This window comes from Protopterus annectens, chromosome 9.part0, assembly GCF_019279795.1.
Source record: "Protopterus annectens isolate FY-2018-M chromosome 9.part0, PAN1.0, whole genome shotgun sequence".
NCBI lineage: Eukaryota > Metazoa > Chordata > Ceratodontiformes > Protopteridae > Protopterus > Protopterus annectens.
In genome coordinates, this window is record NC_056743.1 from 1,814,251,509 (window position 1) to 1,814,270,008 (window position 18,500).

The window sequence follows — 18,500 nt, forward strand, 5'->3', positions numbered from 1 at the left end:
CTCATGACTAATCCTTCAGACTAAATGTTTTCCCCAACTGTCTCAGATGAACCAACCTTACTGTACTTTCTGTCTTATAATGCTTCAACCTTCTTTCACTGCAACCTGCAACCTTTTGAAATCCTTATCTATGTGATTATCCTAAAACCTGTTGTACTGCTAAGTCACACAAATGCTCAACGTACACATACCCACCACTGAAACTCTCTAGTGGGGGGGGGGTTAACTACTTACCAGTTACAAGCAGAGCATATTATTACTTAACACATTGTTATTTAAAAATCTTACTCATGCCCTTAAAACACATGTCAATCAAGAACCATTTGTACTCTCTTAGGGACAGACAGGACAATGTCATCACATTGGTCAGATCCAAGTTCAAATCTAATACTGGTAAAAAGGTATTTTTCACAGTTCATATGTTCATAGGAGGTTAATAAACTAATGGGCCTAGGGCCTTTACAAGCCTAGCAGTGTAAAAAAAACAAGTACCCTAATTGACCATAGACAGTCATTGTTAGCAGAGTGATTCAGTGATCAGCACCCACTACCTCTGTCCATGAAGGACAAAGGTGCCACCCCCTGGGGTGAATTTATGGTCACCCATCCAGCTGTTGAGGATGTGCTTAAATAGGGTCATTGAGGAGCACTGCTTCAAGTGAAGTGGGAGCTTATTCCAGAGGAGTGGCAATCTTTGGGAGACATCCCTAATTTATGGTCACCCATCCAGCTGTTGAGGTTGTGCTTAAATAGGGTCATTGAGGAGCACTGCTTCAAGTGAAGTGGGAGCTTATTCCAGAGGAGTAGCAATATTTGGGAGACATCCCTATCTCTCCAACATGTTCTGTTAATGTTACAGGCCTGGGTGAGATCCCTGGAGAGAGTGACTGTTGTCCCATTTGATTTGCGGATGTGCAGCATTTCCATTAGGGCAGGGTCAGAGACTGCTCTGTAGGCCAGGCACATGTCGCCTCTCATTAGCCTGTATGATACAGAATACAGTGACAGGGCTTTCACTCTCCATGTATGACATGATTTGGAGGCCCTGGATTCTCTTGATTAGAAACCTCTGTGGTTTCTTCAGTTGATGCAAATGTCTGGTGAGGTACATACAGAGGAGAACATTGTAATCAATTAGTGGTCTGATAACGGATGAGTACAGTGGAGTTATAACCTCCTTCGTATTGGATGCAATCAGCTGCATGGAGCAATCTACAAAATGAAGCAAGGAAACAGCTGAGCTTAAGCGACTTTAAAACTAAACTAAAAGTGAATTAACTTAATGAATCCTACTGTTCATACTTTCAATTTGTACTGTATCCGCTAAACCCCATTTCTCAACAAATTTGCTTTCATTATTAGTGTTGATTATGCTTTTGTTGATTTTCGCAGCATTGATGCTTTGAATGTTAGTGTTTACATAACTAAACTGATTTTCTTAGCAAGCATGTTTGTTGGTATTTATATAACCACTGCATTTTCTACTTATAGTAAATGTGAATACTCTTGTTGATATGCATGTTTCTATTTGTACTGCTCTTTTTTTAATTTCTCCAAGTCTTTTAGGTTTCTAATACCATGACAGGAATGAACCCCATTCATAAGTCAAAGTACGATTACTGTTCATGAAATTAGTATTGTTTCAGTCTTTGGTGATCTAATGGGGCCTTAGTCATGGCTGAAAAGGGTCAATTGACCAGCTTACCCACCCTGTTACCAAATAGCAATGAATAAATAAATAAATATTATTAAGCCCTGAACTGTGGGATATGAAATAAAAAAAAAACTATTCCAAGAATTCAGAAACGATTACAGCGAGCCTTACCACCAGTGGCTTCCCCCGCACAGTACCCTTTCCAGTTCATAGACCACCCTACAGCTGAGGTTTCCCATAAGTGTGAGGATCAGTGAAAAGGGCATTTCTGCTGGCAGAGCTGCATGATAATGAGGAAATCTGGGGGAGTGGCTAATGCTAATTAGCCATGTGATCTGCCCTAGAAATGCCTGTGGATCCAGATTTATGCTGATGAGCTATTCAGAGTATTGTTTGGTTCTATAAATTACCACTAGTGGAGAAAAAAAATTAACACCATCAAAAGACAGTCATCATGCAGTAAAATTAATGAAAGCAGTTGTGTTGCAGCTAAGGTCTAAACATTAGAGATGATGTGGGTGTGGCTTAGTGTATGGAAGTTTGTGTGTGTGTTCCTGCCCTGGATGGTCACAATAGGGAGTTAGGTAGGGAATGGAGAGTGTGGATGATTGTGTGTGTGTCAAAGCATGTGGGTGAAATGGTGTGTGTGTCTGGGTGTTTAAACAACCCAATTTGAGGGGCACCAGCTTGGGAATAGCACAAGGTGCCATAATAGCTAGCTAAGGTTCTGGTACTGATTCTACTACATATGTGTGTTTGTGTGTAGGGGGCGTTTATGCCAGTGTGATACATGGGTCGGTAGTGTAAACAGTACCGTTGCCATAGTACTGACAGTGCTAGAGGTAAAAAAAAAAAGTAAAATTCAGCAATGTACTAATGAGCTGATAACGAGGTCTATTTAATGTGGTCTTTTCTGTCACTGAATGACATTTTCCATACATTCTGTAAACTGAACTACCTGAAGTAGGCAATTTTTGCAAATGGAAGGATTTTTTCTGAATTCCAGGGCTTGTAAATATAAGTAGATGCTATAAATACCGAACAGCTTTTTTCTAAAATGTTGGATAGGTTTCACAGGAGAAAATAATATGACTGTATCCTCTGAAATGTTTGGTTTGTTATTGCTTGAGAAGTTGAGTTTGATATCAAATTGTAATTCTTGAACTATTGTCTTGTTATTTATGCTAGAAAGAATAATGGTATAAATAAACATGCTTACTGCAAATACTGAATTATTTTGTCAAGCATGCTTGCAACAATTGATGTGCAAAGCAACTCTGTATGACTGTACCACCAGTCCACCTACCTTGTAAACAAATCAAATCAAGTAATTAACTAGCCATCTAAGTAAATAAATAATAAAATATTCCTATGTACTGTCAGGGTGGAAGGAAGCTGAAGTCATTTCTCTGTTTATATCAGGAAATAAGTTTGATGTAGGCCACCAGCATATAACATGCTTAAACAGTCTGATCTGTAAAGTTCTAAGCACTGTAGCAGGACTACTCTGTCATTCAGTATGTATCTATGAGAGAAAGACCTTGCTAGAGTAATTTTGGCATAATTTATGACTACATAAGTAAATCAGGGTCAAAGGAATATCATACTTGGAGTTAGCTTGACTTAGCAATATAAGGTTCATAAGGTTCTTAAGTATGTGCTAGGCTAACGGCCCTATAGTCTATATAAGCCTAGCCCAAGAAGATTCCCGGGGTGAACTTCCTATTGCCCACCCACTCGTCAAGACTTCTCTTAAAGAGGGCCAGTGAAGTGCTCTGCTTGATGTGAATGGGAAGTTTGTTCCAGAGTATGAGAAGTCTTGAGTTAAGAACCTGTCCCTCCAGCATGTTCTGTGATGTGTTTTGATTTAATATCCCGTTAAGGAATTAAAACAGTCAAATAATCAGAATATGAGTATCTGATGTCATCTTCATTTTTATTAACATGTGGGTTACAGATCCAGTCCTCGGATCCAGTTTGGACGCATTTTCCAGATTTCAGATCCGAGTCTCGAGCTCCTCCCTCTTCCCATAATGCACCACACTACCTCTCACTCCTCAGATCTTGTTTGTTGCCAGTAGTGGGGAGATGGAGGATTCTGTGTCTCAAGTTTTAAGAATGTTTATTTATTTAACTCAACTATACCTTTACCCTGTTCTTCTAACTTCCCTCGATAACACCTCATGGCTTATATGTTACTATTATGTCCTTTTTGCCTTTCTTTTCTAATTAATGGCCTTTGTGCTTCTTTTTTGGTACTGCCTGCCTCTTAAAATCATACTGTTAACAGTCTCTTGTCTCACGACTTGCTTATGGCTAAAAATGTAAGGTATTTGGTTTTTCCCTTTTTTATTATCTTATTTTGTTTAACTTTTGTTGCTTAGAAGATAAATATTTTTACCCCTGCAATCCCTTCCTGGTCCAGTTTCAGAGATGGTCGGCTTGTTTTTCCCTTCGCTTCTCTGCTCTAGTGGCGCCCTTTTTCATGCATCACTATGGGTATGTGATTATGCACTTGTCTGACAGAAGTTATCGGTTTAATAAAAGTTTGTTTCCACAGACTGCTTTGCTTTTCATGATTCTTTTTCCTCTGGCGTTTGCATCAACACATGGATAAAGTTTAAAGTTGTGGTTTTTAGACACTTTAGTAGCATATTTGTCCTTTTAATTTTGCCGCGTTCCACTGGTGGTTATTGTGGTCCTGGCTTGCTTAAGAGTGCTTTCTTGTTTCCTTTCCTTTGGTTGCTTAAATCTCACTGCACAATTTTTCACAGTAGACCCAGATCTCCCCTTCTTTGCCTCATGTTCTTGGTTCTTTCCTCATAAAATTTGTGGTTTTCCTGTCAAATCATTACAGACTAAAATCATTAAATAATAACATACGTGTGAGTTTCAGATGCACTATTTTTCAGAAAATGCATGCTGCCACAAGATCTGTTACTCTAACAATTTTCTAAGTTTTATACCAGTCAAAGCAAAAAAAAAAAAAGAGAGAAAAGAAAAGAAGAAATTCATTCTAGTTTCTTTTGGGGCTCCATCCAATGCGAAAAGAAAGATACAGAATGACAAGGTTCCTTTGGGGCTCATCCCCCCCATTAAAGAAAGAAAGAAATGGAGTCAAAATGTGGAACTCGGATCCTACGCCTCTGATCCTAAGTTCCTAAGGACTTTCTTCAAATATCTAGCCCTCTCTGGATCTGATAGGAGCGGTTCTTGCAATGCTTTCCACATACCTATCTACATCATCAGATCATAAGACTCTGCATCCGATTAACATTGGTTTTCTCCAGTTCCGAGGCACACCTTGGATCTGACAAGGTGACCTCAAGAGCTTAGATGTTTTAGGATCTGACATTGTTGGATCCGTAACTTCTGAGTGGCTATAGCTTGCTTCAGATCCGAGACTCCACTTGGCGTCAATGACATTAAGTTCCTTGTTGATGTTCCCATTCAAAAAAAAAAAATCAATGTCTGGGCCTGATGGACTCCAGCTACCCATGGAGAGCTTAAATGTCCTCGGATATAGCATTGGACATTCTGGGTAGCTGTGGTTTGATTTGGATCCCAAGCATACCTCAGATCCGATGACCTTATGGTTCCATACTGTGCCTCCTTTTAAAATATCCATGATCCATGCTAAAAGCAGAGCTTGTCATAATGGTTAAGATATTTGCATTACAGACGCAAGGTGCAAGGACTGATTCTTACATAGTTTATTTGGTTAGGCTTAAATCTGCAAAAAACCTGCTATTCTATCAACTTACTAGATTGTAAGAGCTATAGTCTGATGTCTAATTCATTCTTCCTCTCTACTGGGTCAGAGTCAGAGGAACAGGATTTAACAGAAGACGCCACCCTGGGGGCAGAGGCAGCCTGCAAAACCAAGGCTTCAGGGAGTCCTTCTCCAATAAGCCTTGCCAATGCTCCTAAAGCACTGCTCGATTGTCCTACCTTGGAGGAAGTTAGGGGGAAGATTTTCATTGCACCTAGATACCTAGACAACTCAGATACCAAGTTATGGTTTTAGTTTATTTTTTTATTTTTGGAACAATATTTAAAATCTGTTCTCTTTTATTTCTAGCCTTTTCTACTGACTAATTTTGCTAAAAATTGAGAGGTAAGGGATCTTTAACCCTACATGGAGGTCAGACTCATCATGCCCTGCCATGGCTCCATGATAATCTCCCTGGGAGCTGGAATTCTTTGTGGATCCAGTTTTCAGGTTTGCCTCAGAGACTTACATAATACCCTGACCTACGTTCTCAATCCCAGTTTCCCTCTCATTAAACTTGCAGTATATCACTTGGGAGAATAAGTCTGATTAGTCCCTATGACTCGAACCATCTATGGAAGCAGTTAGGGGCCCCCCTTTTTTCCTTTGAGGCACCTGAATTCCTGGACCATCTTTACAAGCTATGCCTGGGTAATAAGCAATAATATTCTTCTTCCGGCTTTTCCCAGTTAGGGGTCGCCACAGCGGAACCCCGGTCTGCTAATGATTGGCAGTAGATTTTTATGGTGCTGAGGTGCCAGCCCAACGCCCAACCTTCAACGAAGGCACGTCCATTCACGCATGTCTTTTGAATGCCACTGGACCACGGAGAGGACACATAGACTCCACACAGAAGGCGCTCCAGCCGAGAATCGAACGGGAGAACCTCTTGCTGTGAGGCGACAATGCTAACGCTTCACCACCGCGGCTTCAATAAGCAATAACGTTCAGAGGTTATTATTTTATTCCTTTCTACTTTCCCTTCTTGGTAGCCAATGTTCCAGATGGTCACATGGTGCAGACCATCCTGCCATTCTAGACAAGGATGATTGGAAGTGCTCTATTCATTCATGGTACGCATACTATTACATTAAAGTAAACAGACACTGCAGCAGACTTCAGCACTGCCAGCTGCAAGCCGGTCACTTCCGGCTCAGAGTCCCCCCTTCAGACTTACTACAGCTCCCACGATATTTCTCCATACACATGGCAGCAGTGGCTGTTCACCTATGGTTCAGAGAATTTCAGGTGTCTTATGTACCTGAATGACTGCTATCTTATTGCTCCAACCAGGTATCAGCCGTTACAAACTGGAGATTATCTGTCTTAGGGTTCCAGATCCCTGGGCATTTCTATAAATCTGGCAAAATCAAATCTGTTACCCATACAAATTGCAATTCAGAAGTTCTCACTTGAATGCTACAAACCAGGTATCATCTTTGATTCATCACTGCATCTTATCATTTAGAAAGTAAAGGTGGGACTCACTGTCACTTCCATTCCCCGCCAGCAAGATTAATTCTGCAAACTTATGTACCATCCCAGTTTTAGTCCTATCTGCTCCTAAAAATCAATGTGCTAATGTTACTTTGCTGGTGGATCTGGTCGAACACCCCTTTCTATGCAGGCTGTTCTTTTGACACCCTCCTCCCAAGCCACAGAGACCACATACACTTCCCATCTGGAGTAACAAGAACAGTTCAAGTGACACCTTTTCCAAAGTTCGTAGCCTTCTCGGGGGACTAGATGGCATGGCAACATCTTAGAGATGACACCTGTCCCTTTTTGCCTTGCACATTTTTCAGGATGTCCCCCCTGTGACAGTTATTGCAGTACACACCAATGACATGTCACTTTCCTAGTATATCAACACACCAATGACATGTCACTTTCCTAGTATATCAACAAACAGGGAGTAATTTGTTCCTACCCTTTGTACAATGCATCCATGAAGGTGGGATAATTGGTGATCTCTGCAAATCACTTTCCAGCTGCAGCCCACATACTGTGGAAATCGAACTGATGCTCTGACAGACAGCATCAGTAGGTATAGCCTGATTCTTTAGGAGTAGTCCCCCCAATCAGTTGTCAGCCTGATTTTGAGCAGTGGGGCCAACCTTATGACCTTTGTACTTTTCCTTGTAACTACAAATACAGCAGATACCCTTTTGTAATTCTCCCTTTGGGGTTTCTCCCAAGGGATGCCTGTTTTTTTTTTTTTTTTTTTTTTGGGCCCCAGGTCTCTTATCTTTTTTTGCTTCTCCAGTCTACTTTTGCTGTCAAAATGTCTACAAAGCCAGCAAGTTGCAGAGCTCTGTCATCCTCATTGGTACCTTTGGATTCCTCTGGCAAGCTCTCTCTCTGTCTCTCTCTCTCTCTTTCAAATTTCGGAATCTCTGATGTCCCCATAGGAGAGCTAGCATGCTGATCCCCATGCCCTAAAACTGAATGACTGTTTTTTCTTTTCCAGTGGTTGTAAGACAGGTTGGGCTCACTTCCCTTGTTTGTGACATTAACCAGGATTTTTTGGCTTCCCACTTCCAAAGTGGCACTAGGTACTGCACGGTTAAAGTCCAGCCTGCAGCTCTTTCCAGTTTTCTTTTAGGCCGAGATTCTTCCCCCTGGCATGATCTAACTTTGTAAAGTCTTCCATGGAGGCACTTTTTTTTGCTTGGCTCACCGATTAAAGACCCTACCCCTCCACAAGACCTTACTATGGTCCTGCATGCATTGGTTCATCCTCCCTTTGAGCCAGGGGCTGCAGTTGGCTTAAAGTTTTTTTATCTTGGAAGCCCCTCTTTTTTTCTAGTGACTACCACCTTCGAGTAAAGATTGTCCGAATTTCAAACTTTTTTTTTCTAATTTCTTGTATTTTGTTTGTAACAAGGACAGAGTCGGAGTAACCCTACATACAAACCTATCTCTTTTTGTTTAAGGTAGCCAGGAAGGGAAACATTAATCAGTCTGTCTATCTTCCTAGCCTTTCCCTAATTATCAGAACAAAGGAGAGGACTCCTTTCCTTTTCTGGACGTACATAGATAATTACATTTCTACTTAGGCAGAAATAAATCTGTCAGGAAATCTGAGCAGTTGTTAATTTCCTTCGCTGAGGGAAAGAATGGAAAACCATTATGAAGATTACTCTGTCTAGATGGTTTAGAGATTCTATTTCCTTTGCCTGTTTGGCCAGAAACATATCATTGCCAGGTTCTGAGAAAGCTCCTTCTACAAGGTCTATGGCGACTTCCCAAGCCTTTTGGTTTAAGTTTTTGTTTGAAGATATTTGTGCTGCAGCTGCTTGCTCAAACCCCTGTTTCCTGTTATAAGTTTGATTTTATATCCATAAGCAGGAGTGCCTCTTGGCTCTGCCTTATTGCGGAATATCCTTCCGTAAGGTTGGTAGCTGGGGACTCTGTCCCACAAGTTAATGAAAATGAAGATGACAACATCAGATAAAGAAGTTATGTTCTTACCATAACGTTCCATCTGTGTTGTCCATCTTCATTTACATTAACCAACCCTCCCCCTTTCCTCTTCCAGTCTTTGGGAGGCCTGGTGTAACTCTCAGAGGAAACTCTGTTCCTTCGGGTTGAGCTCCTGATTTCCTTTCTTGTAGTCTTGGATTATTGTCTTTATACAGTATAGAATTTTTTAGTCCTTATACTATGGGCAAACTCAGTCTGAGGAGTTAGAGGTAGTGTGATGCATTATGGGAAGAGGGAGGAGCTCGAGACTGGAAAATGCAGCAGTCAGATCCGACCCACCGGTTAATGGACATGAAGATGGATAAGAACATCACTTCTTTTTATATAGTAATGAATGGGTAAACAGTAGGCTGGATGACAGAAAGTGTGCTGGGGATTCATAAACATAGGTGTGGTTATGCACAGACATAGTGCCCTTTCAGGATTGGGCATGATTTGAACATTAGCACAATTCATAGACATGAATTGTGTTCCTCAGTTTTTGCCTGATCAGACCAGCTTCACAGTTACTTGGGAATTACATAGTACCTGAAATGCACATTTATGCCGTACGTCAGCTGTCATTGTCAGTAATGTATGCCTGTGCCAAAGAAATAACAGCTATGGCAAGTACTGCCTGCACATGGCCTTCAGTATTCCCAATAAAGAAAGACATGCAGCTGCCAAGGCTGACAGACACCTAAGAGAAAAGAAACCATCTGGAGGTACTGATATTTCATCAGCTCAAGATGGACATATTAGCTTTTAGGGTTGTGAGATCACTTCAGGAATCATGTGACTGTATTTATGTAGTAGGGGCAAGGGAAAAGTGGGTTCTTCTGTTAAATGAGTGCCAGCATTTGCTGTATGAAAGACAACCATTCTGGATGATGACACCTTGCAGTCTCAACATCATAGCACTTCAGTCATTGTACCTCGGGACTCTGTCTACTGCAATGCTCTGCATTCATGCCAGTATCCATTCACAGACATTCTTATCTCTTTAACCTTCTGTAGGAAACCTAGGTACTTCACATATATTTAAAATAATTGAATCTGATGCTGTCTTGACTCCCATAAGTAGGAAGTTAGCCTCGTCCCTGGGCTGGACGAGTTGTGCTGTATCAATTGTGTGTGTGCAGTAATCTGATAGTTGCCATGTACCATTGAATTTCATATGTTTTCATTTGCTTTGACGCATAACATTTTGATGGCAATTCCCATCCATATAAGACAGAACAATACATTAACTATATTCTCTGGAGCTAAAGTTAGTCAGAAACTGAAACCTTTTATTTCCTGTCTATGGCAAAGGCATTTGTTCCCCACTGTTTGTAACTTCATCAATCACCACTTAGGCCACCTAACCTTGTTTGCATGTATACTTCATACATGGACAACACTATCTACATGTGGCTTAGTTGTATGTATTGTGCTTTTTGATGGGCTATAGATCATATAGTTCTCTGCCATAAAGTTGACTGTGCATCAGCCCTTGCACACATGCTCATGTTTGTGAATACCAATCAGCATACCCCTCAGCTTCGTTAAAGAATACTGGACAAAACCAAAAATAATGTGGGGCAAGAAAAATCAGGGAGAATTTTGAAATAGTACTCTTAGTTTACTTAAAAGGGCAGCCATGGCTGTGCAGTGGTTAGCTTTGTCACCTCAGAGCAAGAAGTTCCTTCTGTGCGGAGTCTGCATGTCCTCCCTGTGGTCGTGTGGGTTTCCTCCGGGTGCTGCGGTTTCCTCCCACATCTCAAAGACATGCTGCAGGTGGATTGGACACTCTAAATTGGCCCTAGGTGTGTGTGTGTGTGTGTGTGTGTGTGTGTGTGTGTGTGTGTGTGTGTGTGTGTGTGTGTGTGTGTGTGTGTGTGTGTGTGTGTGTGTGTGTGTGTGTGTGTGTGCCTTCTGTGGAAGGCCGGGCTGGCAACTCGACATTGTAAAACTCCACTGCCAATCATGAACGGACAGGTGATCCGCTGTGGTGACCCCTAACCGGGAAAAGCCGAAAGAAGAAGACTCTTAGTTCACTTAAAAAGTTAACACTTTGTACATAAGCATGCATTTTTTGAGCAATAGAAAATATGAAACTGATGTTTGGCATTCTTTACTGTCTTTAATCCTCGGTGATGTACAAGAAAATCAACATTTTTTATGAGAGACGGGGCAAAAATAAAAGGCAATCAGAGGCATTCTACAAACTTCTTCTCAGTTCAGAGGTATACCACAGAGAACTAGGATCACTGGACTGGAGAAAGGGGGTAGCCCCTGAATCTTGGGGCTCTGTGCTGGGATGTGTTCTGTTTAACCTAGTTTTCTCTTCACTTCCACACAACAGCTCTTAAGGGATTAGTAAGCCAAAAGAGATTAATGCAAAATGAGTAGAGATGTCACTTGTCCAGAAGATGTGACAAAGTGTTGTGGTTTGGACATTTTTACTTGATGTTCATGCCTTTGTTTAATAATGATGCCAAATACGCCTAGATACGCATTTTAGAAAGCAAAATAAGCATTTATTTAAAACATTAGCTGAACATCTCTTTCAGCTGTAAGTGAATTCAAGCATTTAAGAACATATCTGAGTAAAGACTCATCTTTAGGTGTAATACTTAGGTAATGTAAAAGAGCAGGCCATAAATTTTAGTCTCTTTAGTTTCAGAAATATCAGTCTTACTGTAGAACTGTTTCAATCACTCCAGAAACCTATAAATGAGTACAATTCTCAGTTTTGTTCTTATTTTCAGAGATATTTCACTCTTGGAAATATAATAAATACTGCATTAAATCATATATTTACACAGGAAGATTAAATTTTGTAAAATATTGGTAAGTGTAACTGACTAGCTTAGGGATTGCAATTTGTGTCTAGCCCCAGTGTTTATACGAGGAACAATGGAAAAGCACATAGAAAGGATAACCTTCCACACCCTAGTACAGCAAATAAGAACTCAGGATTAAAACTGACACTGCTTAGTGATCAGACATGTAAAACTAACAGGTCTGTCATGCAAAACATCAAAATAGTTTGGAATAAATGGCTATACGATAATAGCTAGAGTTTCTTACTCACTTGAGGACTGAACAAATGACAGAAAAACATCTGTACAATATTATGGAACACTCATGGAATTTAAGTTTACTATAATTAAGTAAACTGATACTATGAAAGCAAGAATTCATTTCAAGTCCATTTATTCATCCGTTAATCTTGGGCTTCTACGATGTACCCCATTCTTTTCTTCCGAGTTCGTCCTGCAGCTCCCTCAGTCATCCCTGTCCACTGCTCTACAGTGATAACCTCATATCCTTAATGGCTAACACAATGCTGGTGATAAGGATGAGGCATATAATATGTAACCCAAATCAGTCAAGGGAGTACTGGGTTCATCTTACCTTAGGAACACCATATATTGCTTGTGCAGCTCTATGAATCTGTCTACAGTTCATACACACTCACACGTACAGGCAAGCCTATGATGTGTCTCACAAGTATGCAACAAATTTTGCCACCTACAAGTTGCTCCAGGTTTGCAATTGAAGTCAGCTTTGAAGTGGTGACAACCAAATATATCAACCGCCAACTTGATGTAAAACATATCTGCTAACTGCTCATTTGACCCTTCTGGTTGATCTAGCCTGAGGCTTTCTAATAGAACTTTGCATAGTGGCACCCAATTCAGGATCAAAATCCCTATTCCAGAAAGTTAGCTGCATGGAGAAAATAGGAACTAAACTAGAAACATACTGCACAGATTGTGCAATGATAATGAAGCAGGCAGCCTTACCTTTGCAACTTCTTGAGGAGTTTGTCCCATTGTTGCAAAGATTTCATGTGATGCAGGCATGTAAACATCTTTGAAATAATGAACTGTTTCTGGATCCGTCTCAGGGAATTCTGAGCGGGATACTTCCTCCATGAGTTTTGCCTCAAACTCTGTATTCACAGGACCTGGTTCAATTAGAGACACACTGTAAAACAGAATGGAAGCCAAAAGAATATTTAATTATGAGTTATCATGGAATGCAGCTAACACAGGAGATACAAATCGCCCATCACTTTCATTTTAGAGGCTTTAAAAATATGACAATATATTAATGTACATTATTCACATAAAAAATTAATAATAATAATAAAAATCATAAGCAACAATACAAAGGTATCAGTCCAGTAGCTAAAGTGTCAGATGAAGGGTTGGTGGTGCAACTGAGTCATCAACATAGTGAGTTAGCTTCATTCAGAAAACTATTTTTGGAACATTTAGACTCATCTACAATTCACTTAGAAGTAAAATCAAGTTGGAGGTTGCAGGAGCAAAACAGGTCCAAAAAATGAAGAGTATCTCAAGACCAACTATATAAAAAGAATGAATATTTATTTGAAGATGAGCGCTTTCACTGTTAACACAGCTTCTTCTCTGTTTTGCTCCTGCAACCTCCAACTTGATTTTACTTCTAAGTGCTTTTTAAACTGGGTGACAGGTAGCATTCATCTGGTGTATTTAGTGGTGTGCTGTTTTAAGTCATCTACAATTCAGACTAAGTCACTTATCTATCCCAATGAGGAATATTCTGTTTCATCACCATACCTCCCAACTGTCCAGATTTTTGACCTGTTACTCATTACATTTCTAGTTTTCTGGCAAAATTGAGGATTGCCACTAAATAATACTAAATAATGACAGATATTTGAGTTTCAGACTACATATCCTTTAGAAAATACATAATAATGCAAAGCCTGTTATTCTACCATTTATTAAGTTTATAAGAGCAGTTTTTTTTAAATCTGTCTCTATTTTTGAGACTTTGCCCTTTAATTATTTTTGGCTTTGTCCAGATTTCTTGCACTGAGAAGTTGAGAGGTATGTTAATGACCATTTGACCAATAAAGTTTGCAAGTACAAATACATACGGTTTGAAGCTGTTTGCTGAAGAGGATTCCCTTTTTGGTGAAGCACAGCAGCCTTGAGGCTAATAAGTAAATGGAGTGTGGCAGGTGTGAAGTCCCCTGCATAAAGAGGCTTTGCCTCCTACAGTGATCCGAGTCTCACATTTAACAATTTTCGTTATTTAGGAACCAGACTTTGATGAATCACACTAGAAACAACCATCACAAGTCCATTGTCAATGCCCTTCAGAAACCTCTGAAGAGAAATACTTGTCTGTGATCGCTGTATGTCCCCAAACAGCTATGAATGGTTCTTCCACGTTAGTTTACTAAAAGATAACTGTGAAAAGTGAGTAAATTCAAGGAAGTCAGCTCACATTTTGTGACAGCTCTTTTCTGTCTGGGGTAATCCTTCCAAACCCCTAAGCAGAGTTTTTAATCTCTGTACTCTAGAACTAATATTATCACCTACATGGTTACTGTTCCATGGGGGAAAGGACAAACACTGACGGCAGCCATTAAGACCGATGGAGCTGGATTTCAGAGAAGTGATATTTCAACAGTTGTTCACTGCACACCAGGTACAATACCAAAATGAGTAAATTAAAGAAGTGGAAAACATATATTTTTACTAATGCAGATAATGATATTCCTTTTCTTCTATAACAAAGTAGTAAACCGCAGATCCACAAAATGATATAATTTCAAGTGTGAAATGAAGTCATTTTTACTTCTGTATTTTGAGCTGTATCTATTTATATAATGTACAGAATCATAGAGTCATAGAATGTACAAGGTGACTGAGCCTACTAGCCATTTACACCTTGCAGGTACCCACCCAAAGACCTTGCCTCCATTTTCAGGGAATGATAGACCAGTAATACCAAGGGTGAATTAATGAATACCAATCCAAATGTCTGCGTCCTTCTTAAAGGAAGATAGTGTGTTACATCACTTTATCTGGAGAAGGAGTTTGTTCCAGGGAAGTGGTACTCATTTCACAGCAAATCTGTCTCTCTCCATTGTGATTTGTTTATTTGCTGAAGCAGGTTCAGATCTCTGATCCCAATGTCTGCTGTACTGTTAGTAAGTTCAGTATGTAGCTTCTGCATATCAGAAATAGATTTAAGTATACTAGCTAGTCTATAATCGATGTTACCAAATTTGTATATGGAAGTTCATTCCTACCCTTCCTCCTGCAGCTATCCAGCACCTGTGCCATTAATCAGACAGTCGTCATCAGGGACACAGTAAAGGCTTTATCCTTCTGTGCCACAGGGCTGCTAATTCCCTACTTTTTTGAAACATATTTATGTAAAACAACTAGATCACGGAAGACAGGGGGCTAAGGAATGTTCTCCTTATCCCTATCATTATGCAATTTTAAATAGAGGGGTATGAGTTTGCAGGGGGCTAACATTGTTCTTTTTTCTTTTTGTCTGATTCTTTGGCAGTTTGATAGTATTCTTTTCTGATTAAAAATATATATTTGATTAGCTGGAAACTCATGTTCTTTTGTGTGAAAGTGTGTGTGGTGTGTGTGTGTGTGTGTGTGTGTGTGTGTGTGCTCGTGCGTATACATGTGTATATATATATATATATATATATATATATATATATATATATATATATATAGTATGTATATACACATACATAAATAAATGTGTATATATATATATATATATATATTATATATATATATATATATATATATGTATATATATATAATCTTTGGAAGCTTGGAACTTTCAAAACTTTGAACTTCATATGGTCGAGACCATAACATCGAAGTTTTGAAAGTTCGAAGCTTCAATAAAAAAAAATGTAACATTTATGCAGGAGGCAAGCCCCCCTCTGCACCCTCCACACTGCTGCTAATTAAATATACCAACTCCGAGATCGCACTACAGTGAAGAGAACGGTAAATATCCCATTCTGCACTGTATGGCAATTTCCGTTTAAACTGTTTGAAGTTTCAAAACTTCAGTCTTATGGTCTCAACCATATGAAGTTCGAAGTTTTGAAATTTCGAGATTCCAAAATAGACCCATATATATCTATATATATATATATATATATATATATATATATATATATATATATATATATATGTATATATATACTGAAATGGACTCTAGATTACTCTTAAGTAGATACCATCATCTACATGTAAACATAGTGCTAAAGTGCTCTTGCTACAGTTCCAATCTTCAGGGCTTGAAGAAGATTTTTTTTTCAGAGGGAGGGGCTGCAGATCAATATCAGCACTAGGCACAAAGATAACTAGTGACAGCTCTGAACTGTAGTTCAGCCCTCACCCTGTGTCAGATTAAGTTTGACATTTGTTAACTGGGATAAGTCCAACTGGGTGGGGACCCTTTTTCAGAGGAGGCCCGGGGAGAAAAGCTCCAGACACAAAAAGGAAATGGGTAGTCCAAGGCAAGGAAATATATTTAACAAACAAAGTAAAATTATAACATATCAAGCTGAGTAAAATGCAAAAGTAGTAGTGAGAATATAAACAATATGTTTTGAGGCTATATAACAACTTAAGAACAGTTCTCCTGTGATAACTGTACTTTATGTTGACTGGTTAAGCAGATAATTAGGTGAAAGAATAAGGTAAATTTAAAATGGATAGAGTAGTTAGGGAAAATAAAAGGATGGTAGTACAGGACAGAGAAATTGTGCTTAGCTCGGGGAAGGGTGATAGGGAGTGAGGGTACAGGAAAGATACTGAGGGAATATGTAGGTAAGGGATGAAGGTGAAGGAGTCCATACGATGGTGATATTGTCGAAGAGGGAAGAAAGGAGAGGCGAGTAGTTGGTTAGGAAGGATTAGAAGATGGACAAGAGGAAGTATGTAAATGGGATGTTAGGTGGGATTAAGGCAGGAGCAGAGGCAAGAGTTAAGGAGTAGATTTCTTAATGCTTTTTTAAAAAACTGTGACTATTTGATGTGATGGTTAGAGGAATTTTGTTCTGGGGGAGCCTGCATCATCTATATATATATATATATATATATATATATATATATATATATATATATATACATATATATATAATACCATTTCAGAGATCGCACTACAGTGGTGTAAAGGCAAATTACCTTATTTCCACTGTACTGCAATCTTGCACAAAAATACAAGCCAGAATAGTGATCAGCTGATTTTCAGTCACACAAGCATTCTGTTTATCTAAAACAAAGGTTTGACAATACTAACATCAACCATAATAATACGTCCTTGTTTGCTACAACTAAACCATTAAATAGAAGGCAAGTATTTTAGCATGCGACTCTTTAAACAGGTTTGCATAGCATAATATCGTGTCTGCTAAAGTTACACAGCATCTTGTGATTCTTCTTAGGACATCAAAATTAGTGATTACCAGCAAAGCTTTATCAAATCTGTATAAGCATTTCTGTTGATATTTTCTTGTTGATAGGACCCTTTAAGTCTTACTAAAAAATTTTACAATATGCTTTAATTCAAACAGTTTTTTTCTTACTGTTTTTGGTTCTAGAGAAAGACCATTCATGAAACATAAAGGCTTGAGTCTCAAAGTTTACTAGTGCCGTTTGCCAGCAAACCTTTCTTACTTTATCAAACTTCCTGCAGTTCAAACTAGGTATGCCTACATAAGTACATGGGCTCCTTGAAGAGATGAGCTGGCAGAATTCATGCCCAGTTACAATGATCACAACCCTCCCACCCTACTGACAAGGCTGAGCAGAGGTGTAGATCTTGGTTGTGCCACTGATATGCTACTGATGCCATTCCTTCAGCAGTGGTCACTATCCATCATTTGCAACATCTGCACCATAGTAGTTATCGCATAACTTTAGATTTCTCCTGATAGACAAAGACAAATCTCTGAACTGTAGTCTGGCTTCAGGAACTCCAGAACAGCACATTTCATTACCAGGAAAATGGGGTGAGAAAGTTCATCATATTTGCCACAGGGAGTTAAATCACTGTTCAACAGTGACAGGTAGAATCAGAACTTTAAATGAATGCAAAAAATGTCGGGTATCTGCTGCATCCACCAAATGTGGCATTTCAAGTGGCAGATAGCAAGTCTTTTACAAAATCAGTGGTTTTATTTAACAGAACATAAAGCAGGCTGACATAATCAAAAACTGAACTAAAAGCGTAGTGGCAGATGAAACACAAAGAACAGCTCCCTTGCAACAAAGCGAACGGTTTAGTTTATTACCTGCTCTGGCAACAGCTTGCAGATCAGCTGAAAAGTACATTTATTTCCCCTGGGCTTACAGTTTTAAATACTCCTTTACTCCTTCTAGTTAAACAAAGTTTCAGAACCAAAAGATTTTCTTAGCAGTGCCTGATTCAGACAGCACAGTTGTTACCATCAGGACTTCCACAGGTGAAGAAAATAAGTGGTTTATCAAGATCTCTCCCATCAGGCAATTCCAAATCTCTGTTTTCAGGATTTCTACTGGCAGTAACAGTTTCTCAACTAGACTACCATCTCAGAGCCAACTACTCCAGCCTTGGTTTGTTTCTCCTGAAACTAAAGTGCTCCAAACTCCCATGGACTCTCACTCCAACTTCTCCCTTACTGAGGTTACCCTGGCCTTAAAAAGGCACAGATAGCAGCGGACTTCCATTACCTGGGTTAACACAATTTCATCTTAAACAAAAAGCCAGTGTCTTTGTTTATTATGTATTCTCCCATGTAGTACTTCAGTT

General features: G+C 39.4%; 1 protein-coding gene across 1 annotated transcript in view; it reads right to left on the reverse strand.

Annotated features, from left to right (window-relative positions):
* The window catches only part of RDH8 (retinol dehydrogenase 8), a 322,412-nt gene that overhangs the window by 25,388 nt on the left and 278,524 nt on the right, over positions 1-18,500 (reverse strand). The window contains exon 5 of the mRNA XM_044082506.1: positions 12,686-12,869. Within this exon, the coding sequence (XP_043938441.1) occupies positions 12,686-12,869 (184 nt within the window). The remainder of the gene's footprint in view (positions 1-12,685; positions 12,870-18,500) is intronic.